Here is a 25,519-nt window from a genome sequence, read left to right as displayed (position 1 = left end):
ACCAAACCTGTTTTCAAACCGTCTTCTCACAAAAGAAAAGCCAAGGCTGTCCCGCGTGCTCTGTTTTTATAGTTCGTGTGTTTCACTCTGGCTGTACTGAAGAAACAGGAAATGATTTTTGGTTCCGCTTTGAATTTTCTGCTGTGCTTCTTCTCTTTGTAAAAGAAATTACAAACTTTATTGATAGGTTTATTGTTAGTGGAAATTTAGAAAATAGTTTATTTTAGTTATATGTGTAAACTGGGGTTGTGACTCTTATTGTATGTTGGTAAAACATAACGCTTGCATACTGCTTGCTTGATAATTCAAGACCAAGTATACGTAGGGAGGGGATGTTTAGTGAGAATAGATCAGTCTGGAAAAAACACTGATGATGTTGTTGCAATAACTAATAAAATGCTGCTTGAGTGAAAATGACTTATGTCTCCTTGGTAACTAAGAGCAATAGCTCATTAGAGTAAACTTTCTTATTCATTTAAGTTTTTCCATTACTATTCGTTCAGTACCTCAGTTCACCTGAGTGAAACGCAGTATATAAAATAATTACACACAGACTAATGTTTTCAAGCTTTTTCAGTTAATTATTAAGTTTTATGTTTTTAACACATTTACTAAAGTTTTTTTAATAAAATGTTTATATTAAACTTCCAACGTTTAATAAAAACATTTTAAATCACAAACGTGACACAGAAGCACCTTCATGCTGCCACCTACTGACAAGAACCTGATTTTTTTTTCTTTCGAAAAGTATTTATTGTTACTGTAAGCATTAAAAAAAATTACATTATTTCAGTTATACAGAAATTTTCAATAACTTACAAAATCATCAGTTCAGACTAAAAGAAGCTAAGAACAAGAATATACAACACAAAATCTCTGTGCGTTAAAAGTTGAGCAGGACCGGGGTGACCCCTTCCCAAGTCCGGAGCCGTCCCGTCCTTCCAGACAGCGCTGGTGCTCAGATGGGAAGCCTGCCCTGAAGCTCCTTCCCTCCTGCCTCACCCGGAGAGCCAGGCCGCCGCTGCTTGGACCTCTGTTCGTGGAGCGCCGGCTCCTTCGTCCACGGAGGCGCAGGCGATTCTTCTTGGTGGCTGTGTCCTTGGCGTGCCACCCGCAGCCCTTGATGTTCCTCTTGTTGCTGCCGCCATCCGGATCACAGCCACGGGGGGCATCTGCCTGCGCCTGCTCACCAGCAAGTTTCTGGAGGTCCAAATGGCGTCTTTGATGGTGGCTAGGGTGAGCCAGATCTCAGCAAAGTCCTTTTTCGTTATTTTCTGCTGGCTCACCCCGTACAGCACTAGCTGCCCATGGAGGACCTCCCTTGCTGGCAAGTGTGGGAATTGCAAGGAGCCGGCTTTTGCCCACAGGTCCACAGCAGCGCTGCACTCCCACAGCAGGTGCCTCACCGACTCCGGCGCGCCACAACCGGGTCGGGGGCAGATGGACGTTGCAGACATGCCGCGGGAGTGCATAACGGCTCTGACTGGCAGGATCCCATGAGCCACCATCCATGACAGGTCCTGGAGTCTGTTTGAAAGGACGGGATGGCTCACGTTGCGCCAAACGGTGGAGGCGTCTCCATACAGGAGGCCGCGCACTGGAGTCACTGGTTCCCGGCCCTGCACAACAGAAATAATAAGACGATGATTTGTTAAAATCTTGCTCTCCTCTCCTTCCAATCTAAAATGTTCTAAAAATTTCCGTATAAAAGCATATGCTGGAGGAAGGTTAAAAGCTACTGGAGTTCTAAAATCACTTTTTATCATTTTTAGTTTTCTAAGATAGGACCCGCACCAGAATCTGGTCATCGTGTTTGTTTTGTTATTGCTGGAAAGGTTCATTGCTTGTTTCAGGTGCGTGCTCGTATAATGGCTGCCTAAAAACAAGTGAAGGTCTGGGACTCCTTTTCCTCCTTTTTCTTTGGGTTTGTACATGATTTCTCTTTTTATCCTTTCCCATTTAGAGTTCCATATGAAATAAAAAATGGCTCGTTGTAGTTCTAAAAACACTCTCTTAGGAGGGATAAAAACAGCACTGGTGAGTAAAAACACTGGTCTGTTTTACTCTTCTTGTTATTTAAATCCAGTTTGTCTTTCCTTCTCCATGTTTGTCAAATTTTACTCCCAGTATTTTTTGTTCTTCTTCCGTTACTTGAAACTGACATCCTAATTTTTCATTCTCTTTCCATGGTCCATAAAATTTTGCTTTTGTTTTTTCTTTGTTTAATTTTGACCCTGATGCTTTCCCAAACCAATCGGTTAATTGAAAAATCCTATCTATTGATAAAAGATCTGTACATAAAATGTTAAAATCATCCATGTATAAAAGACATTTCGCTACCTGCCCTCCACTCCCCGGTATCGTTACACCTAAAATCTGTGGGTCCCTTCTCAAGATCTGCGCCAGCGGCTCGACGCAGGCCACATAGAGAAGGGCGGATAACGGACAACCCTGACGGACACCGCAGTTCACTTTCACTGCTTTTGTCAGAAACCCGTTAACCATGAATCTGCTGGAGATGTTTCGGTACAGCAGTCCCACCCACGCTACGAACCTCCCAGGAAAACCCATTTTTTGCAGTACCTGGAAGAGGTACTGGTGCGAGACCCGATCAAACGCTTTCTCGAAATCTAGATTTAGGACTATCAGCCGAATGTGTCTGTCTCTCGCAAAACAGATGGTGTCTCGGATCAGTACCAGGCTGTCCGTGATCCTCCTTCCCGGGACGGCGCAGGCTTGATCCGGGGGGATTAGATCCCCCAACACTCGACGCATCCTGGCTGCTAAAAGTCTACTAAAAATCTTACAATCAACGTTTAAAAGGGTAATCGGTCTCCAGTTTTTAAGATCTGTCTTGTCTTTGTCTTTATATAAAAGTGTAACTATTCCTGTTCTAAAACTATCGGGGAGTGTGTCTAGTTTGCTAAAATCAGTAAAAACAGTAAGTAAATCCGGTGCTAAAATATCGTAAAAGGTTAAATAAAATTCTATAGGGAGTCCGTCTGAGCCTGGAGACTTTCCTCTTTTAAAACTTCTCACTGACTGAAAAAGCTCTAAAAGGGTAAAATCCTGCTCTAAAAAACTACTTTCTTCTATACTTTTCTCAAGGAAATTTAAAGTTTCTTTTATATTTTTTCCTTTTACCATTTTTTCTGAGTACAAATCACTATAGTATTTTTCAATTACTTTTTTCTTTTCTTCTATGTTAGAAGCAATGTTTCCATTTTCTGACTTTAAATCAGAGATAAAACTTGGATTGTTTAGAATTTTCTTAAAAAAGTATGTTACATTTTTCTCCTTCTTCTATTTCTCTCTCTCTGCTTCTTAATATTACTCCCTTACTCTTTATTTCTGCTAAAATGCTCATTTCTTTTTTTACTTCTCTTATTTCTTTATTAAAATCCATTCCCTTTTGATTTAGAAAATAATATCTTTGTAATCTTTTCTGCAGCCCCATCATGCATCTCTGTTCTTTTCTCTTTTTATTTTTCCCTGCTTGTCGAAAGAAAATCTGGGTCCTACCTTTCACCATCTCCCACCACTGTGCTCGTGTTTCGTACAGGTCTTGGAGGGTCTGCCACTCGTGGTACCGCTCCCGGTACTGGCCGACCAGAACCTGGTCTTCCAGCAGGGAGCGGTTGAGTTTCCACAGACCTCTCCCGGTCGTCGCACCTGAAGGAAGTGAAAGCGTGCAGGACAGAAGGAGGTGATCAGAAAAGAAAGCTGGTGACAATCTAGCATCAGTTAGGGCGCAATCCCTGATGAAGAAATAATCAATGCGAGAGGCCATAGAGCCATCACCACTGAACCAGGTGTGGCCCTCCTCTCCAGGATGCATAGTTCTAAAACAGTCCACTAGTTTAAAATCCCTAACGATTCTCTGTAATAAAAGTGATGTTTTGTCTACCTTAAAATCCTGTCTATTTCTTTTCCTATCTTTTCTAGATAAAATGCAATTAAAATCCCCCCCAATTATTAAAGGTTTTGTTCCCAGCATGTGGGGCTGCAGTTCCTCTAAAAAGTCATACCTGTCGTGTTTGTCATTAAAGCCATAAATATTTAGGAGGTTAAAATCCTGTCCGTTAAAAGTCAGATTTGCTAAAAGTGCTCGTCCCTCTCTCACCACGGTGCTCCCCTTCACCAAGATGTGCGGGTTGTTTATTAAAATGGCCACGCCGTCATTTTTATTTTCATTGGAGCCGCTCCATATAGACGGCCGTGGCCACAAGTCCTGCCACCGGGTGTAATTCTTTAAAAACGGGAGTGAACATTCTTGTAGTAAAAACACATCTGACTGTACGGAGGTTAAAAAGGATAAAACACTCTGGGCTCTAACTCGCGACTTCACACTTCTAACATTGATGGTTGAGAAAGTGAGAGTCATGAGTATGATGGCTAAAATCGAGTACGACATTTTAAAGGATTAAAAACAAGATAATACTAAATTAAACCCATGCTAAAAAACGGGCGGTTATTTAAAACAAGGCGGGTTCAGAGACTGTCCTGTGAACAGAGCTCTTCCTTCCCACATGGTGGTGCAGGTCGGGTTGGAGCTCCATTCCCCCTTCGGGCTCTCGGCGTCGGCCGTCTTTCTAAAGCCGTCACCTTGTTTGGGTCCTTCGGGGTTGATTGGTGAGCAAAGTCTAGGAACGAGACCTCATTGGATGAGCCAGCAAGGAAGGCTCTGGATTCCTCTCCGAAAGAACCGAAGAGTTCCTCCAGCCTTCCTCTCTTCCCTACCTTGGGGGTAAGGTCGGGAGGTGACTCAGATGCCGGCCTCTTAGCCAGCTGGGCGTCGGGGAGGGGGGCATCATCGCTGCTGTCCGTCTGTTCTTCCTCAGAGTCCGAGCTAGCTCCGCCTTCGGTTAGCATCTCCCCCCCCTCACTGGATGTTTCGGTCTGGGGGGGGGCTTCGTTCCCCTCCCCGCTTCCCGCCCTCTCCTCCTCTCCTCCAATCAGAGGACCTGGTGGGAGATTTGAATTTTTCGACCCAGCTGCGTCCACTTGCTCATTAACCGTTTCCGTTAGCGTCTCTTTTCCTTTTTTCAATTTATTCGCAAACGATTTTGGACAGTCTCTGAACAAATGATCCTGTCCACCACACAAATTACATTTCCGCCCGTTCGTACATTCATCAAACGTGTGTCCCACTTCTCGACATTTTCCACAGAATACTTTTTCACAAGTTTCGGCCAGATGACCATGCTCGCCACACTTCCGACACAGTTTGGGTTGGCCTTGATAGTGAATGTAGCCCCTGTTCTCCCCCAGGACTATCATTGAGGGGAGATGCTTCAGGCCCTGGAAGCCTTGGGGGTCTTCCCATTGCTTAATGGGGACCCGCCAAGCACAGTTCCAGATGCCGTCCACATCCCGCACCTTCATAGCCTGGCCTCTCACAGTGCAGTGTCTACCCAGCCACATACAGATGTCCTCAGCACTGACAGTCTCATTGAACATCCTGACAATCACCGTTTTCAGGGAGTTGTCAGTCAGTTTCTCGACGTCAAATACTGAAAACTGGGTCTTAGCATTTTCAAACCGTGTCCAAAACTCCTTAAGAAGTGCGGCAGAGCAAAAACTTACGTCATATCCCTTATTGAAAGGCAGGGTAAGGATACAATTCAGGTCATCTGGCCGAAACTTCAGCACCTGTTGAATTAGCTTCCTGGAAAAGTCCAATCTCGTTACTCTATTTTCTTCTTCTTTTTCCTTAAATAAAAATCGAACACTGTGGTGCCTCCGCATGCCGGCATGGCTAGCCGCCATGGTGGAGGCACCACCAGTTAAAGGTTTAAAACCTTTACTAAAAACAATAAATAGTTAATAAACACCAATAAATACGAATAAAAGGTAAAAGATATTTTCCACTACTTAGTGGTCAATATCTCAACCGGGGACAAGATTTACTGAACCTCTAAATCAGTGGCAACAGCCAAGTCACAAAGACTACCGCTATCACCACCCAAAGGAGGGGACCGCTGTCTTAGCCAAAAGGCCGAGAAGCGATTAGGTGATCAGTTACTCAGCATTTCAGTAGTTTACCAAATACTTCAAAATAAAATACAAAGAACATTGTTCCAGCAGGGGTAATTAAATAAATAGAATAATAAATATTCGTTCTTTGTTAAATTATGGCTCATCTTTTGTTTTCTCTTTTATTTGTATAAACATAGAACTAAGTCTGTTAAATGTTGATTGAAAAATGAATATTGACTTTATTAAAATTCATGCAATGTTAAGGAGGAAGCGATGGGCCCTGTGAACCAGGGCTGTTTATATATATGAAGGTTTTCCTGATTTACTCTTTGTTTCAAACAGAAGGTTTTATTCCAGTCTCTATGTTTATGTAAATCTATTCTGTCACACAGTCTTCTACTAAACAGAAAAAAGAAAAAGACCATCTTTGTTATACTTTATTATCTAAAATTATATAAAAAGTTTCAATAATTTTTCTATCTGAAATTCAATCCATATCATCAATACATGTTCTAAGCAGACAAATCATTAAAACCATGTCAAAGAAATGCATCCATTTCTCCAAATCATTGAAATAAAACAAAGTACAAAGGATAAACACAATAAAGGTTTCAAAATTTTAGAAGTCTAAATCTTAAAGCATTCAAACTCATTGTTCTTTTAAGAGACAATTTCTTCCTTAGTCTCATTAAATAAAATGGAAATATAAAATTGCGAGAACAAAATGTGTCGGTTGCAATTACTCCACTTCCAAACAGCAAGTTACTGAGAATCTTACTTGAGGTTCACATTGTGCCATCAAACCTGTGTGAGTTCTCATGTGAACGGTTACATTTCTAATGAGTGAAACTTTTTCTACAGGACCTACAAAAGAAAGGCTTCTGTCAGGTTTGACACCTATTAAAGACAAGTTGAACAAACACAGAAAAGACAAGAGAGTTAGATTCTTTTGATCTCGCGAGGAGAACGGACAGAGATGTGTTTACAGTTACAAATCTCCAACCGCTCTGAAACACATTTGTCCGCTCCTCTCTTTTTATTACTTTCAGAGTCCCTATCACAGAGAGCACTGCAACTCTAAAGGGTGGGGACAGAACATTTTAGTTGCAGTGCTAATGACAATCACGAACTAAACACATGTTATCTTGCATTAAGACACAGAGTAAAAAAAGAACAAGTCGTACATCTTCAAGGCGACGGTTCTACAGCTATCTAACAGTTAGGAAGAAACAGTCCTGCTGAGCAATAAACCCTGTGAGCTCGGTTGTCACTGCTTCTCTTCAGGGAGGCCCTCTTGTAAAAAGGAAATCAAGTAAATCAAACAATACAGAAACATTCTTTATGCTGAAGGAAAAGAAAACAATAAAGGCATATAAGACGGAACATCATATAAGTAACACTATTGTTATAAATGAAACAACAAATATATGATAATATATATACATTTCACCTAACAGCTTCTAACCCGTGTGAATCTTCATGTGATGACGTAAACTGGATCTACACACAAAACATTTTCCTCACTTTTCACTAAGGGTGCACCGATTGCAAAAGTGCAGACATGACCTGGTGGGCCGGTCCAATAGTCAAACCTCTCAACGGAACAGAAGAGGACAGTGGGTGAGGTCAATAAAATTGGGGGATCAGATCGGCTTCAAGTGCATGTTTCTGCTGATCACCAATGTCCCAAAATTAAGGAAATCAACATAGATTAATCAGCTGGCTGATAAATCAATGCATAGCTACTACTCACATGTATGAATTCTGATGTGAGAAGTTAAAAGGTATTTTTTAGTGAAACTTTTCCCACAGATCCCACAGGAGAAAGACTTCTCTCTTGTGTGACTCTTCATGTGATGAAGTAAAAATGACCTAAAAGGAAAACATTTTCCACAGGTCCCACATGAGAAAGAATTCTCACCTGTGTGAGTCTTCATGTGAAAATGTAAAAGGTGTTTTCCAGCAAAACATTTTCCACAGGTCGCACATGAGAAAGGCTTCTCACCTGTGTGAGTTCTCATGTGAGTAACTAAGTGAGATTTATACAACCAATTTCTTCCACAGGTGCCACAAGAGAAAGTCTTCTCACCTGTGTGAAATCTCATGTGAGCACTTAAAGTTTTTTTATGAGTGAAACGTTTCCCACAGGTTCCACAAGAGAACGGCTTCTCATCTGTATGAATTATCATGTGAGCAGTTAAGCTTTTTTTATGAGTAAAACGTTTTCCACAGATCTCACATGAGAAAGGCTTCTCTCCAGTGTGAATTCTCATGTGAATATTTAAACTTTTTTTATAAGTGAAACTTTTTCCACAAGTTCCACATGAGAAAGGCTTCTCACCTGTGTGACTTCTCATGTGATCAACTAACTGAGATTTAAACAAGCAATTTTTTCCACAGATACCACAAGAGATCGTCTTCTCACCTGTGTGAAATCTCATGTGAGCAGTTAAACTTTTTTTATGAGTGAAACTTTTTCCACAGGTCCCACATGAAAAAGCCTTCTCACCTGCGTGAGTTCTCATGTGATCAACTAAGTGAGATTTATTCAAGCAATTTCTTCCACAGGTCCCACATGAGAAAGCCATCTCACCAGTGTGAACTCTCATGTGAACAGTTAAACTTTTTTTATGAGCGAAACATTTTCCACAGGTCCCACATGAGAACGGCTTCTCACCTGTGTGAACTCTCATGTGACTAACCAAGTCAGGTTTCCTCCGGAAACGTTTTCCACAGTTCCCACATGAGAAAGGCTTCTCACCTGTATGAATCGTCATGTGATCAAGTAACTGAGATTTAGACGCAAAACCTTTTCCACAGGTTGTGCACGTGTAAGGCTTCTCACCTGAGTGAATTCTTATGTGTCTGTTTAAAGTGCCATTTAGATGGAAACTTTTTCCACAAGCTGCACATGTGAACGGTTTTTCACCTGTATGAATTCTCATGTGATTAGTTAAACGACTCTTGTGAGGGTAACCTTTTCCACAGGTTGAACATGTGAAAGATTTCTTGGCCGTGTGAGTTGTCATGTGTATCATGAAGGAATTATTTTGAGAAAAGGTTTTATCACAAATTTTATAAGAATATAGATTTTGGTTTGGTTGAGTTTTCTTGTGTGTTTCTTTTTCTGAAGTCTCAGTTGTGCCTTTCTGCTGTTTGTTCACCAACATGTCATCAGTCTCCTGTTTCAGCACAAGATGCTCTTCATCCTGACTGATGCAGAGTTGCTTCTCTTCGTCTTTGAACTGTTGATGTTCTGGTTCCTCTTGTTCCTCTTTTATCTGCAGAGGTTCTGGTTCCTCATGTTCCTCTTTTATCTGCAGAGGTTCTGGTTCCTCTTGTTCCTCTTTTATCTGCAGAGGTTCTGGTTCCTCTTGTTCCTCTTTTATCTGCAGAGGTTCTGGTTCCTCTTGGTCCCGTTTTATCTGCAGAGGTTCTGGTTCCTCATGTTCCCGTTTTATCTGCAGAGGTTCTGGTTCCTCTTGATCCAAAGTGGAGTTTTCCTCTGGGTTGCTGAGCTCATTGAGAACTTCCTCCTCTTTCCAGCATTGTGGGAGATCTGGACAAAAAGACAAAACAAAAGCTTGAATATGTGAGTCAAACAATGAGCCTTACACTTTCATTAACAAAAATTAAAATAAAAATATTTTTCAGCAAACATGTGCGCTTTCATTAAAAAATAAAATCTCTTCATCTTTTTGATGAACTGTGGTTCATCTTTTTTAGTGATATTTTCTTGCCATTTGTGATATTAATTGGAAACGTGTTTTATGGATTTTCCTTAGAGATATTTAGTAGAAAGATGCGCTGTGAGAGTCTGGGGCTGTCCTTTTCACATTCTGCCAGTGAAAAGCTTTTTCATAGCTTGAGCATCTGGTGATCGCGTAGCTTAATCCACCGGATGGTTTGAGTTCTGTCGTAATAGGCGACCATGTATTTTATTTTTTTGGTAATAAATTCCTCAATTTTTGGACTTTTGTGTACACTTATATGTGCTGTTATTATTCAATAATACAAAGTTTTGTTTGAGGGGGAAAAAAACAACAGAACTTAAACAATAATAAATATAAGAATACGCTCTAAGAAATCATAAATAAATGAATATTTTAAACACTCATTAAGCTCTTACCAGTAGTTTCTTGAACTGGCAGATTAGAGATTAGAGAGTCATGGATCTTAAACTTTGATTTTTATTGGGGTTTTTTTAAGGTTTTGTTGGCTCTATTGGCCTTTAATAACAGTTTTTAGACACGAAAGTCGGTTGCGACAGAGAGGGAAAACGTGCAGCAGAGGTCATAATCCAGGTCAGTTTTGAATAACTAATAAAATTAGAGAGGCCTCCTACAAAATTATGCATGGATACTATTTGCCAATCAGTATATGCAAAAAGTCAAAAAGGAAATTAACATAAAATGCTCACTATTTTCACCCCGAAACCTTTTTGGCTTTGAATTCATATAAAAAAAAGGTTTTGTGGAGATGTCATTTATAATCGATAATGTATATAAATATTTTGTTTTATGTTGAGAGAATTAACCCTAGTTTTTACAATTGTTTGAGAAAAGAAGAAGATATATTTTTTTAATTAATGTGATTGTATTTTTAGTAAAGTTTTTTTTTTATTCACAAATGTAAATTCAATAAAAGAATTCCTTGTTTTGAGACTTTTAAAATTGAGGTACTTAACTATTTTCAGTTACTCTTTCAACCAATCTATTAGCATTACCTTTCGGAGGTAAGAATGAAAGAAAATATCGCAATTTTACACGCAGAATTTCTTGATTTTGCGGCTAGAATATATCTTCTAAACAACCAAGAAATATTTCCCTGGTAACTAAATTGGCCCAGAGTAACTACTCTGGTTGTAAATATCTTAGCCTAGCTAACTTCCATACTGTGGAGTTTTTCTAATGAGAGAGAGCTGATGAGAAGCTGTTGTTAGAAGGGAAATGCTTTTCATACCAGAGGATTTTAGCAGGTCAGTCGGGATCAGAGCTGGATCTGTTTTTCTCCAGTCTTCTGTTTCACAGATCAGCTTCAAAATGTTGGTGTTTAGCTGTATCGTATAGATCAGGGGTCCCCAAACTTTCTCCTGTGAGGGCCACATAACTTGTCCCTTCTCTGATGGGGGGGCCAGGGTCAGTTTGTAACAGAAAAAGTGTGACGATTGTAAGAGTGCTAAACATAAAAATGTATTGTTTTTCAGAAAGCACAATCAAATAACCTTTTCTGGATTCTTCAGAGAACAAAAGTCAGGAAATAACACTATTTATGAAATAAATAATAACCAAATAACACTGGGTTCTCCACATAAAAAAAAGGGTTAGGGTCAATTATATGCATGTATAAAATAGTTACTAACTAATAGTTAATAATAAATAAAGTTCATTACTAAGGAACATTTTTTTGCAAAAGTCCAACTTATCAAATAAAAATGCACATATATGAAAATACTCTGGTATTGTTCAGGGGGCCGGACCAAATGTGGAGGCGGGCCGCATCTGGCCCGCGGGACGTAGTTTGGGGACCACTGGTATAGATGCTACAAGTTAACGCCCCAATATTTTAAAAATGTATGTTTTCTCAGAATGTGGAGGAATCAGGATTTAAATTTTCTATTACACTGTTGGATAATTTGTCCTTTATCTTTAGCCTATGTCAACCAGGACGTCTCAGAAGTCACTGGACTGCTCCCAGTTTGACCAGCAGACTGAACCCTGTCTGTGCCCCGTGTTAGCAGTATAAATAAATCTGTATTTTAATGTAAACTTTTTTCCCCATTCACTTTTTGTGCATTTTTATGTTCATGAATACATTGATGTGTGTGTGTCTTCATCAATGTCAATATAAAAAATATTGATCAGAATCAGCTGTATCACATAGAAACATTGTGCTCTTTAAACAATTAAATAATCACATCAAAAAGTTGGAAATGTTGTCATTAGTGCTTTTTTAAATTTAATTTGAGTTTTCTATAATTCCCAAATCTAATTGGAGAGTGTGACACAATGTGTCAATGCCAGGCATTAACTTAAAATACTTTGTGCAACGACTCTTTGTAAAGTTCGGTCCATTTAATTATATTAGCTTACAACAGGACACATTCAGTTTGGCGGACGCTGTGGCGTAACAAGGCGTCTACGTATTCATGTCTGTGGTCTCATCTGTATCGGTAAAACGTGAAGGTGTTTCGTACCTATCCGGTGTAAGATGATCTGCGGTATCCGGGTAAAATCCATCAGTCTGCGCTGATCCTCCATCTCTTCCTCCATCTTAACATTGATTTCCTTCAACTCTGTGAATGTTTCTCCAGATACCTGATCTTTCATAAACTCTCTCCGAGGCTGAAATGAAGACATTTTTATTTAAAACACTCAGACCTTTAGCTAAACCTCAACCCCGTCTTCAGACAACCGTCTAACAAAAGAAAAGCTTAGGCTGCTCTTTTGTGTGTTTCACTCTGGCTGTACTGAAGAAACAGGAAATGATTTTTTGTTCCGCTTTGAATTTTCTGCTGCGCTTCTCCTCTTTTAATATACTGTTTTGTTAAAAAGAAATTACAAACTTTATTGATAGGTTTATTGTTGGTGAAAATTTAGAAAATAGTCTCTTTTAGTTATATGTGTAAACTGGGGTTGTGACTCTTATTGCATGGTGGTAAAACATAACGCTTGCATACTGCTTGCTTGATAATTCAAGACCAAGTATACGTAGGGAGGGAATGTTTAGTGAGAATAGATCAGTCTGGACAAAACACTGATGATGTTGTTGCAATAACTAATAAAATGCTGCTTGAGTGAAAATGACTTATGTCTCCTTGGTAACGAAGAGCGATAGCTCATTAGAGTAAACTTTCTTATTCATTTAAGTTTTTCCATTACTATTCGTTCAGTACCTCAGTTCACCTGAGTGAAACGCAGTATATAAAATAATTACACACAGACTAATGTTTTCAAGCTTTTTCAGTTAATTATGAAGTTTTATACTTTTTATTACATTCACTAAATACTCGGCTATTTTTCTGTAATCTGTGCTTCTGAATTGATTTCCATGGATTTCAAATATTCATATGCTGGCGTATGTTTAAACAGTCATGTTCAATAATATGGCATATTAAGTTTATTTCAGTAGCTCAGTCAGTTCAGTGAGTGAAACGTGATTAGAATATTACACCAACAAATAAAAATGTTTTATTTCAGAAATGTGGGTTTGAAGTCAGTTATCCAAAAAGCTTTTTTAATCTTACAAAAGAACCTCATTGGAAAGTATAATTCATTGAGTGTAAGTCTTCTTAGACCGTACAAAAGTGTCTAAAGTTATTATATTAGCACATTGGGCTGTAGTTTATAGGTTCTGATTTAGTTTTAAAACTAAATGGTATATGACCTCAGTTATTTTAGAGAAACATATAGTTCTGTTGTGAGACATCTTTTTCAGTCAATTATATTCAAAATGTTCCAGTTAAATACAATACTCTAAACCACACATTTAACTTTAAAAATGAATCAGAACCTACAAACTACAATCTTATGTGCCGATATAATAACTGTACATGTTTTGTTCTAATTAAACAGATCTATTCATACTCAATAAATTAAAATATGAAAGAAAATGTGGTTTTTACTAAGTAATACTGTAAATTAAAAGAGTTGATTTAAAGCGGAACTTATGAATCGTTCACAGTTTCTTCAGTACAGCCACACTGAAACACGCGGAAGATAAAAACAGAGCACACGGGCTAGCCTTAGCTTTTCATTTGTTACACGGCTGTTTGAAGACGAGTTTGAGGTTTAGCTAAATATCTGAGTGTTTACAGTAAAAATAATGTCTTCAGTTCCGCCTCAGAGAGAGTTTATCAACGAGCAGGTAACTCCTGCTGGAGAAACATTCACAGAGTGGAAAGAAATCAACGTTAAGATGGAGGAAGAGATGGAGGATCAGCGCAGACTGATGGATTTTACCCGGATACCGAGGATCATCTTACACCGGATAGGTACGAAACACCTTCACGTTTTACTGATGATATTTAGAAACAGGTTAAAGACAACAAGAGACATGGTAGGATTTTTTGGGGGGTCGACGTTGTACTCAAAATAAAGCAAGAATAACAAATCTGTTTCAGCTGGAAATATTGAATAATTAGAATGATAAACCCTGACCTTTACTATTTGCAATTCATTATATAAGATCAAAATGCAGTTTATGTTCCGTGACTCCCTCATCTCTACCTCACCAGCTTAAGAAAGTACTGAAGGTTGTGTTTAAAATGATTAATTGTATTTATGTTTTGAGTTTAATCTTAAATTCATGATTATTTAGGTTCTTTCTATGTTAAATTATGGCTCATATTTTGTGTTCTCTGTTATTTGGATACATAAGATGTAAGTCAGTCAGTTGAGTGTTGATTGAAAAATGAATATTGACTTCATTAAAAATCATGCAACTTTTGCCATAGATTAGTAGTTTAAAAACTATACACTCAAAATTAATGGCAGAGACAATGACAGCAATGATTCTCAGCTTCTGGACAGAGAGAATAAATGGTTTGAAACAGAGTGAAAGACTCCATCTTTGCCAAGACAAAACTAAAAAACACTCTGAATTTCTTTCAGTATTTCATAAGTACAAAACAGAAGTTACTCTTCAAATTCTTAAGTAGAAGACAAATTGTAGTCTTTGATCACACTTAAAAAACTTAGTTTTATCCCAAATGATCCAAAACAAATGGTGCAAAAACCGTTAGTGTTTCTTTATCATTCACTTTATTTAGCATCTTTTATTTACTGCTGTTTAAAAATTAAAAAGCCTGGACAAAACTAAACCAGTCAAATCTGAGATATTCCAAAACAAGCCCCAAAACAAAATGGAAAATGTTTGTTCTGCTTTGTTAAAATACACTGAACAAAAATATAAACACCCAATGTCAAAAGAACATTCTGTTACGCAATATATAGAGAAACTCAAAATATATTTGTACTAATTACTGATCTTCAAATCGGACTTGATAACAATCGTGATGTGGCCAGTTGTAGCGGATTGACAGACCTTTGAACATGAAAGGGGTCAGGTTGAGGAATTTGATTTTTCAGTATCTTTGCTGTCTGCCAGCTATGTCTCAGAACAACACATCTTCTTCGCATGAAGTTGATCCGATTGTCCATGGTGACCCGCATTGCCTGGAACTGGAAGCCGGTCCTTGACACGCCCATCCAGAACATCCCAAAGATGCTCTATCGGGGACATGTCTCCGTTTGGTCCGATAATGGACATTGAGCCATTCAGCTACCGCTCTGGTGGACATCCCTGCATCCAACATGCCAATGGCACGCTCTAACTTGCGACATTTGAGGCGTTATGATTTGTGACAAAGTTTGACATTTTGGGGTGGCCTTTTATTGTCCCCAGTCCAAGGATTGTCCAGTTGTTGCTCATTTTGTCTGATCACCCTCTGGACATGCCCCAAACATGCACTGGGTAAAAAAACAACTCACTGAATAATGCTCTCTGACAGCAAGTTAGACTAAATATTATACAGAAATCAAGACAAATATTAATTTTGTACATTAAAATGACAGCAAATGCTCATTTACAGTTGTTGACTCCACATGGCAACAGTATTTGACATGGGGTGTTTATATTTTTGTTGAGATTTAAAATAAATAACTGAAATAAAAAAATAACAGTACATGATAACTTTTTTTATACTGATAACAGATAGATTTCTCATTCCAGGTCCCAGTAATAACTGATAACACACCTGAAAACAAGAAAGGCTCGTGTAACATTAGCACTTAAAATTGATGTAATCCAACTGGCAAAAATATAAAGCTACACACAAATTTTAAGTACTGTAATAAATACTAAGTGAAATTTAAATTCAGCTTTAACTTATCAAAGATTTTGTTCTGTTGTAATTTATGGCTTTACATTTCATTCTGTTGTCTAAACATCTAGGTTGTACTTGTGTCCCTTCTTTAAAATCCTCTTTTCCATCTCGTCAGGTTTTCTCCATGCTGCAGTTTTAATTTTATAACCTGAGTTTAGGTGGTTTGATAACATTGTTTTCTCGATTCTCCATGTTCTTTGCCACTTCAGCTGCTGAGTTGTGGACGTGTTTCATCCTCATAAGATTCCCTGAGATTAGCTGAGTTTAGGGTCTGGAAGTTGATCTTCTTTCCTCTCAAAACCCGACTTCAGTGTATTTAGACGTCACTGTTTCAGCACATCCAGTGGTAATTCTGGTCTAATATTACTGTTTTCCAATCCAGCATCAATCCTTCCTATTGTCAGACCATTGCTTAATCTTTTGTTAGTCTACAAGTTTCAATAGTTGAGGTTAAAAAGCACTTTAGGCATTCAATGTTAGTATTTTATGTCATGCATATCACATAAATCACATATTTTATGTGATATGTATTTACATAGAGGAAGTAGATTTTTGGAATATTTACTGGGAAGACACTGAGTTAAGCTATCATATTGTTTGCTCAACCAGAAGTTTGTAATATATTTTGACTCTCATCTAGGTAAGTTAATTTGTCATATATATAAGTTTTTAATTTTAAAATAATAAAAAAAATCATGTCGAGATGAAGGCTTCAATCCTTGACTGACATTTAAAAGCTTTTGTTTTTTTCTTTTGTCCAGATCTGTGTAAAAAGGAGGAGGTTCTCAATGAGCCGAGCAACCAGGAGGAAAACTCCAATTTAGATCAAGAGGAACCAGAACCTGTGCAGATAAAACAGGAACAAGAGGAACCAGAACCTCTGCAGATAAAACAGGAACAAGAAGAACCAGAACATCAAGAGTTCAAAGAGGAAGAGAAGCAACTCTGCATCAGTCAGGATGAAGAGCATCTTGTGCTGAAACAGGAGACTGATGACATTTTGGTGAATCCTTCTAATGTGCAAAGAATCCACAATGAAACAGAACCACAGAGGAACCAACTCATCTCTCATGGCTCTGCTGAGGATGAGAACCAGGATCAGGAAGGAAGCAATTCTGAAGAGCCAGGAAAAAAGAGAAAGGAAGAACAGAAACAAAAGGAGAAATATGAGAAAACTAAACAACAGAAAGGCAGAACTGACACTGAAAAACAAAAAAAGCACAAGAAAGCTCACGCAGAGCAAAAATTATATTCTTGTAAAATTTGTGATGAAACCTTTTCTGAAAACAGTAACTTGATGAGACACATAATAACTCACACAGGAGTAAAACCTTTCACTTGTTCAGCTTGTGGGAAAAGTTACAGACAAAAGGCTGGTTTAATTTATCACATGAGAAGTCACACAGGGGAGAAGCCATTCTCTTGTGAGAATTGTGGAAAAAGTTTCTCTCAAAAATGTAATTTAAATGTTCACATGAGAATTCACACAGGTGAGAAACCTTTCTCATGTGAAACCTGTGGAAAATGTTTCTCTAAAAAATATCATTTAAATGTTCACCTGACAATTCACACAGGTGAGAAGCCTTTCTCTTGTGAGAATTGTGGAAAAAGTTTCTCTCAAAAAGTTCATTTAAATGTTCACATGAGAATTCACACAGGTGAGAAGCCTTTCTCCTGTGGAACCTGTGGAAAGAGTTACAGTGAAAGAGGGATTTTAACTAAGCACATGAAAATTCACACAGGTGAGAAACCTTTCTCCTGTGGAACCTGTGAAAAAAGTTTCTCTAAAAAATGTCATTTACTTGATCACATGAGAATTCACACAGGTGAGAAGCCTTTCTCCTGTGGAACCTGTGGAAAGAGTTACAGTGAAAGAGGGACTTTAACTAAGCACATGAGAATTCACACAGGTGAGAAGCCTTTCCTATGTGGGACCTGTGGAAAGAGTTACAATAATGGAATTATTTTAACTCGTCACATGAAGATTCACTCAGACTTGGGAACGAAACACCTCAGATCCGTTTTGGTATCAGATCCAAAGGAAAATCTGGTCGGATGATGTAAACAGCAAATACAAAATGTTGAAGTCAACAGATTCTTGCAGGCTGCTAGTGATTCACTGTGATTGTGTCTTTCACTGTCTGACTGTTGGGTAAATTGTATTACTAGTATTATCAAATATTCGTTGTATCATGTAGCCTTGTAGTTACATTTAGATAATGTTTACTTATATGCTTTTTCTCTTTTACTCTTAGTATAAGTAATGTTTCTGTGTGTTGAATAACTTTGATTCCTTCCTGAGGCCTCCCTGGGAGAGAGCAGTGAGGCCTTCCTGAGCGATAGCAGTGACAACTACTCCCAGCAGAGTTTTTTGCCCTGCAAGAAACTCTGCTCTCCGTTGTTTGTTAGATAGCTATAAAGCCATCGCCTTGAAGACATACAACGTGCCCTGCTCAACCCCATGCCTGAAACAACAATATTCTAGTGTTTAGGTAACCTGTGTCTGGATAGTGATTGTCATTAGCGCTGCAACTATGTGATGAATTGTTTCCCCCGCCCTTTGAGAGTTGCAGCGCCCAATGTGAGAGGGATCCTAAAAGCAATAAAAAGAGAGGAGCAGGCATATGTGTTTTCAGAGCGGTAGGAGATTGTAACTGAAAGCACATCTCTGTCTGTTCTCCTCGCGAGTACAAAGAATCTAACTCTCTTGTCTTTCCTGTGTTTGTTTAATTTGTCTTTAATAGGTATTTAGACCTGACACTGACCAAGATAAACCTGAGGTCTCCTTTTGCCTAGCAGCTTGTTTTCCTTAAACCAGTTTTTTGTTTTACTTCTCAGTATTATTTGTACTTAAGATCCCCATCAGTATCCCATTAGATACTGAAGTTAAAGAGGGGAACACATTCAGACAGGATTAATTTATGTCGGTTTCAGTTTTCGTGGAGTTCTGTACCATGCAGAATAATTGAGTTTAGCTTTTACATTTTTGACGTTTCTGTGTATGACTGGATGTAAAATACTTTACAAATGAAAGCAGTGAAATGTTCTTTGTGGAAAACTCCCTGCTGGAGCCAGCGTCGTGACGTCAGAGACATTATTGGGGATGTACCACGCGCCTGCGCGTATTCACGACTCTTGACTTTCAGTGTGCTTCGCTAGCAGACACATGCAGTTCTGTTCCAGCACCTCACTAAAATGTTGAATTCTTTGTGTGTACGTGTGCGTTGATGACAATGTAAGTACATAATTCATTTCATCCGCTCGTGTTTCTTACACGCTGTTTAGTTCGGCAACCGTGTAACCTTGGTTACCGCGAGCTCCAGCGTATTTTGATGAGGAAATGCCTATTTCTTAAATGCCTGGCTAAACGCTCATTTCTTGGTTTAACGTTACAAGAATAGTTCAGTTTGAGAGTTGTCTGGCAGTACTCTGAATTGTAGTGTTATTTCTACTATTCTGAAGATGTTCAGGACGGTAAACTAGCTTCCAAATGTAGCATCGAGCGCTTATGGAGCCGGTATGTTCGAGTGGATAATCATTTTCTCGATCTTGCGGCGGGAAGAACCGCTTCTACCATTCGTGGTCTTTATGCGCCACCCTGTGGTCATTAAGTGTACAGCATCTATATGCTCTGTATTAACACTCTGAGTGCCTAGTTCTCACCTATATTATCCTGTTATTACTTGTTATTTGCAGTAATTCTCTTCCTTGTTACATTAATGTTACTGAAGTGTTACTAATTGCAATTACAATTATATATATTGTTAATGTAACTGGATGTGTATTTGATTCTACCTGAAATCGAATATTTTGTATACATTAGAATTTGTATATGCATACGTGGAATTTAGATGTACAATATTCTAATTATTATTTAATTATTATTAAATTCTTTCTCCTGCTTAATAAAAGACAGGCTCTAATGCAGAGAGTCAGAACGCATGGTAGACTCCTTGGAGAAGTGGTTTGCTATGTTTTCTCCTTCTGCAGAAGTTTGGTTGAAAACTCATAAACGTTGTCTGTGGTTCTTTCTTTGTATTTAGGTAAACAAAATACCTATCAGCCACTTCCTCAGAGACGTTCACAGCCAATGTCATGTCACTGGCGTTGGGTATTCCTGGAGCAGGCGTATCCACAGTGCTGGATGCTCCACCGCCGGGCACCAAATGTCATTCCATTGCCGCAACTTTGCTGTCAACAGTAGTGGCAACCTCTGGCAACTTCTCCTCAACATCCATTTGGCGTGACACTGTATGCTTTAGGGCACAAACTTTCATGTTTTCACTTCTTTTTTGGCAACATGAACCTTTTTTTCACAACACAGTCAGTTATTCTCCATCTTTACAAGTCAAAACAACAATTCTCTGCGTTCCTCTATAATATATGTTGTCATTTACTGTTTAACTTCAAAACTGAATCACAAAATACAAAACTATAACATTAGACTCTGTTTGACAAGCTAAAACGATCACACACAAGAAATTAGAATACCTTCTAATATGGTTCTTTTGTAAGATTAAAAGTATCTTTTGATAACTGACTCCAAGCTCACATTTCTAAGTACTTTTTTTTATTTTGTGTCAGTATGATGTAATATTCTAATCATAAATTAGCTGAGGAAAATCCTCATAATCAACAGAAATAAAAGGCTTGGAAACTCCCGTTTGTGTGTAATTGTTTAAATAAATGAACCTTTCGTTCATATAATAAAATATTTAGTATAATTGTATGTTGAGAGGAGGCTCAAAGCGGAAAATTCAAGGTGGAACTAAAAATCGTTTACAGTTTCTGCAGTGCAGCCAAAGTGAAACACCCAGAAAGGGACGGAGCTCACGAGGTAGCATTAGCTCCTCTTAGAAGACGGTTTGAAAACAGGTTTGGTGTTTTCAGTGAAAATATCTTCAGTTCAGCCTCAGAGAGAGTTTATCAACGAGCAGGTAACTCCTGCTGGAGAAACATTCACAGAGTTTAAAGAAATCAACGTTAAGATGGAGGAAGAGATGGAGGATCAGCGCAGACTGATGGATTTTACCCGGATACCGAAGATCATCTTACACCGGATAGGTACGAAACACCTTCATGTTTTACTGATTAGTCATTTTAAAGAGAGTTTTTAGACAGATAAATCATCGTTGTGTTCGGAAACCTATTTAAAGAATCGGCTCAAATTGTAAATATTAAGTAGAAGTAGAAAATTCCTGAAGAAATTTAACCGGGGCCTGCCAAAGTGGGCCCGTTAGTTTGGACCGTGCAATGCTATTCAATGCTAACAATTAGCATCAATGCTAAGCTTAGCTAAATAGTAGTCAATAGCCTGTGGAGAGTCACAAGCATGTTGACTAACATGGACTTGCACCATTCAGTTTGTTAAAATTAGTGTATAATCTAAAATGAGCCAAAATGCTAATGTAAACCTAAATGCTGCCAGTAGCATGTGGGCTATCATTAGAATGTTGTCTTACATGGACTTCCTACATTCAGTGTCCTAAACATGGATAATAATTAAGAAAAATAGCTAAAATCTTATTTTAGGGAAAAAGCTAATGCTTACGCAGCAAGGCAGCGCCCTAACCTGAGAGGAAAAGATAATGCAGGCTAATATTATTGCACCGTCTCTGTGTCGCCCTGCGACAGACTGGCGACCTGTCCAGGGTGACCCCGCGCACCAGCACCTCCCAACCCCACTAGGGACAAAGGGTGAACAGAAAATGGATGGATGGATGGATGGATGAAAAAATTATTGCGATAAACGATAATATTGTTTGAAGACCTTTTTACACTGATTTAATGGAAATGACATAATAATGCATGTGATTTCCTGCCAAAGATAGATACATTTTATTTTCAAAAGAATATTTAACACTGGAGCTGATAAACAAAATAAACAAAACAACCAAAAACAAAATGGATTCTCAGTCTCCATTAACAAAAAATGTACTTGATAAAAACTTAACAACATAAAGCCAAAGTGGAAATAAATACTGCATTCAACCAAAAGAGTGCAGATTATGAAGTCTGTATATCATGTTGCCCTTCAGTAATAATTAGATTTAAATAGAGAAGATGGGCACATCGACTACCTGATGCAATAGTTCACACTACATGATTTTTTGCTCCTATTTTTCCCCTTACAACTATCTTAGACCTTTGGTCTTCCTAAGATTGTGTGGTGTGTTACGGTAGATCGTTGTTGCCGCTCAGATCTAAATCAGGGGTTTTCTCCGACTGGGATCTTAACGCAGCCTGTTGAATGTGTCAGGTAGCCAATCAGAAAGCTCGGATTCTCCTCCGTGTTTTCTGAGGGGAAATTACATCGGGGAATCCCAAACAGCTGACGCGGCGCAACCCGAAGTCCAGCCAACGTGGAAACAACATTAATGTTTATTCAACATGCAAAGAATATAGAAATGACAAGGGGAGGAGTTGGAGCGAAATTGCTACCGCTGTTGATAAACCCGGTAACTTTTCAGCTGTTCTTCGTTAACGTGACATAAATAAGTTATAATGATTTTCATTCAGTCAGGACTTTACGCTGACACTAGCCATATGCATTGCAGGTAGATTGTAGTAAAGCATTGATTAATACCTGGTTTTAAAATTAGTTAACTGAACTTGTAGCCATTATTTTGTGCCCATTGTTGGACACCACACGGCAGGAACGAACCCGATCGAACCGTTATACCTAGGATTTCTATCAGCTAATGTTTGGTCTGTCAGGTTTTAAAAATGGGCCGACAATCGGCCGACAGCTCTAAGATCGTGTAGTGTGCGCTGGGCTTTACACTAAGGAAATGAGGAAGGTGGGGTGGAGGGGGTGTCAGTGGAGAGCACCGGAGTTGAGCCTTTTTTCATTCGGTGTCGTCAACAGAAAGAGAAAAGGGCCGGAAGAGACGATAATGCCGATAATTGAAATGACGTCGATAGTTTTAATTTATCGTGCGATTAATCGATTTATCGTTTATCGCGACAGGCCTAATGTCAAATATTTTCAATAGGATCATTTTGCCATTATTTTCTGCATGTTAACAACAATCACCCCACTGTTACCAATTCTGCTGCGAATCGCAGGAAAGTTAAGGCTGAGATTTAGTCGTGCTTTTGAAAGTTTGTGTTGAGTGTGTGAGTGGAGCAATGTCTGACAATATCAGTGGGTGAGATTCAAAAAATAGTTAGTGTTTTGCGTTAGGCATTTTATGTCACTATTTAATATGATATATATCCTGCAGCTACATGGAAGAGGAAATTTTTATGTAATATTTGACAGGAAGCCACTAAGTTAAGCTATCACCATCTTGTTTGCTCACCTGGAGGTCCATAATATCATATTTTGACTCACATCTAATTCCATTCTGGTCAGAAGAACCTCATTGGTTGAGTTAATGTTCATTCTTGTAAGATTATAATTTTAGAATAACCCAAGAAAATCCTGTTTTGATGCATCAAGAGATTAAAGTGAAGGATTCCTTGTTTGATTGACATTTAAAGGCTTTTGTTTTGTCTTTTTGTCCAGATCTCCCACAATGTTGTGTGTGTAAAGAGGAGGAGGTTCTCAATGAAACAGAACCACAGAGGAACCAACTCATCTCTCATGGCTCTGCAGAAGCTGAGAACCGGGATCAGGAAGGAATCAATTCTGAAAACCCAGGAAAAGAGAGAAAGGAAGAACAAAAACAAAAGGAGAAATATGAGAAAACCAAAGAGCACAAAGGCAGAACTGACACTTCAAAACAAAAAAAGCACAAGAAAGCTCACGCAGGGCAAAAATTATATTCTTGTAAAATTTGTGATGAAGCCTTTTCTCAAAAAGATATCTTGCTGAGACACATAATAACTCACACAGGAGTAAAACCTTTCACTTGCTCAGCCTGTGGGAAAAGTTTCAGACAAAACGTTGGTTTAATTTATCACATGAGAATTCACACAGGTGAGAAGCCTTTCTCATGTGGGACCTGTGGAAAGAGTTACAGTGACAGAAGGACTTTAAATAAGCACATGAGAATTCACACAGGTGAGAAGCCTTTCTCATGTGGAACCTGTGGAAAATGTTTCTCTGTAAAATATAATTTAAAGGTTCACTTGAGAATTCACACAGGTGAGAAACCTTTCTCCTGTGGGACCTGTGGAAAGAGTTACAGTGAAAGACGGACTTTAAATAATCACATAAGAATTCACACAGGTGAGAAACCTTTCTCCTGTGGGACCTGTGGAAAGAGTTACAGTGAAAGACGGACTTTAAATAATCACATAAGAATTCACACAGGTGAGAAACCTTTCTCCTGTGGGACCTGTGGAAAGAGTTACAGTGAAAGACGGACTTTAAATAATCACATAAGAATTCACACAGGCCAGAAGCCTTTCTCTTGTGGGGCCTGTGGAAAAAGTTTCACTCGGAAGGACACTTTAATTGTTCACATGAAAAGTCACACAGATGAGAGGCTTTTCTCTTGTGGGACCTGTGGAAAGAGTTTCAATGCTGGGAGGACTTTATCTCATCACATGAGAATTCACACAGGTGAGAAGCCTTTCTCATGTGGGACCTGTGGAAAAAGTTTCTCTCAACAAGGCAATTTAAATGTTCACATGAGAATTCACACAGGTGAGAAGCCTTTCTCATGTGGGACCTGTGGAAAAAGTTTCTCTCGAAAAGATACTTTATATGATCATGTGAAAATTCACACAGGTGAGAAGCCTTTCTCTTGTGGGACCTGTGGAAAGAGATACTATAAAAGAAGGACTTTAACTCATCACATGAGAATTCACACAGGTGAGAAGCCTTTCTCATGTGGGACCTGTGGAAAAAGTTTCTCTCGAAAAGATACTTTAGATGATCATATGAAAATTCACACAGGTGAGAAGCCTTTCTCTTGTGGGACATGTGGAGAAAGTTTCAGGACGAAAAATCAATTACTGACACACATAAAGATTCGTATGAGTGCCGAACAGTGACATGCGATGAGGCTCATAGCTGTTGAGGCACTGACTTACGATGTACAAAAACAGATACAATACATGTTGTTACAAAAATTTTGCGCATGCATACAACACTGTAGAGCAAAAAGACTATTCTTTTACATGTTACCCATAGCTGGGTTAACTAGGTGAAACTTAGAAATGTAGGTATTATCGGTTGTTGTTATGTTGGTATACGGTGTTTTAATATCTTGTTCAATGTGCCCCTCTTTAATTTGGAGCCCCTGCCCGCCCAAAGGTCTCTGCACGGCCCTGTTCATATGTATGGTAAGGTGTATTATTTTTACCCCCTAGGTTGTTTGTCCCCAGAGTGCTAATATTGTTAGAAGCTAACTTAGTGCTGAGTCCTGGACAGAAAATGTTTATTTGGTGGGTCTTCCATGCTAAAGAAGCTGAATAAATTAAATATAACCTACCCAGCCATACAGTCTTTTCCTGATCCCCATCAGAATTTCTTGCAGCATCCGGGTCACATGTCTGAAGCCCAGAAATAGAACGCTGTGATGTTTGTTTGAAAAAAAAACCCCATCAAATACTATTGAGATCTGATCAGATTTTGATGTAGAGATAACAACAGAGAGATTTTTATTTTCATAAATGTTTGTTACACAGAAGTCATTGTTAAAATTCTGCTGTGAAAATGTGTTTGTACATGCTCTGCATTATCAAAAATATTTTCTCACC

General features: G+C 38.6%; 3 protein-coding genes across 9 annotated transcripts in view; 1 reads left to right on the top strand and 2 right to left on the bottom strand.

Annotated features, from left to right (window-relative positions):
• LOC114156873 (gastrula zinc finger protein XlCGF57.1-like) overlaps positions 1 to 12,422 on the bottom strand; it is a 43,474-nt gene extending 31,052 nt beyond the window's left edge. For all 6 annotated transcript variants that reach the window (XM_028037449.1, XM_028037450.1, XM_028037453.1 and 3 more), the window contains exons 1-2: positions 12,176 to 12,422; positions 9,150 to 9,538 (exon numbers count right to left, since the gene is read on the bottom strand). In XM_028037449.1, the coding sequence (XP_027893250.1) occupies positions 9,150 to 9,538; positions 12,176 to 12,338 (552 nt within the window). In that variant the 5' untranslated portion in view covers positions 12,339 to 12,422. The remainder of the gene's footprint in view (positions 1 to 9,149; positions 9,539 to 12,175) is intronic.
• LOC114156895 (uncharacterized) lies at positions 778 to 6,007 on the bottom strand. Of its 2 annotated transcripts, none has more exons than XM_028037499.1 (2): positions 4,606 to 6,007; positions 778 to 1,619 (listed from the first exon to the last, which is right to left on the bottom strand). In XM_028037499.1, exons 1-2 carry the CDS (start codon positions 5,767 to 5,769, stop codon positions 999 to 1,001), a joined length of 1,785 nt encoding a protein of 594 aa, XP_027893300.1. In that variant the 5' UTR covers positions 5,770 to 6,007; the 3' UTR covers positions 778 to 998. The 2 variants fall into 2 exon arrangements, with proteins under 2 accessions (XP_027893300.1, XP_027893301.1); XM_028037500.1 differs by having other exon boundaries at positions 4,741 to 6,007.
• A 1,274-nt stretch (positions 12,423 to 13,696) lies between the features above and the next one.
• Positions 13,697 to 24,373, top strand: LOC114157889 (gastrula zinc finger protein XlCGF8.2DB-like; the record flags this gene model as incomplete). The annotated part of the gene is made up of 3 exons (XM_028039059.1): positions 13,697 to 13,972; positions 23,376 to 23,957; positions 24,126 to 24,373. Coding segments are annotated over exons 1-3 (999 nt in total), but the record flags the coding sequence as incomplete, so codon positions are not given.
• Between the last annotated feature and the right edge of the window lie 1,146 nt (positions 24,374 to 25,519).

This window comes from Xiphophorus couchianus, chromosome 14, assembly GCF_001444195.1.
Source record: "Xiphophorus couchianus chromosome 14, X_couchianus-1.0, whole genome shotgun sequence".
NCBI classification, from domain to species: Eukaryota; Metazoa; Chordata; class Actinopteri; order Cyprinodontiformes; family Poeciliidae; genus Xiphophorus; species Xiphophorus couchianus.
The sequence above is the reverse complement of the archived record's forward strand: the minus strand, read 5'-3'. Positions and strand labels throughout refer to the sequence as shown.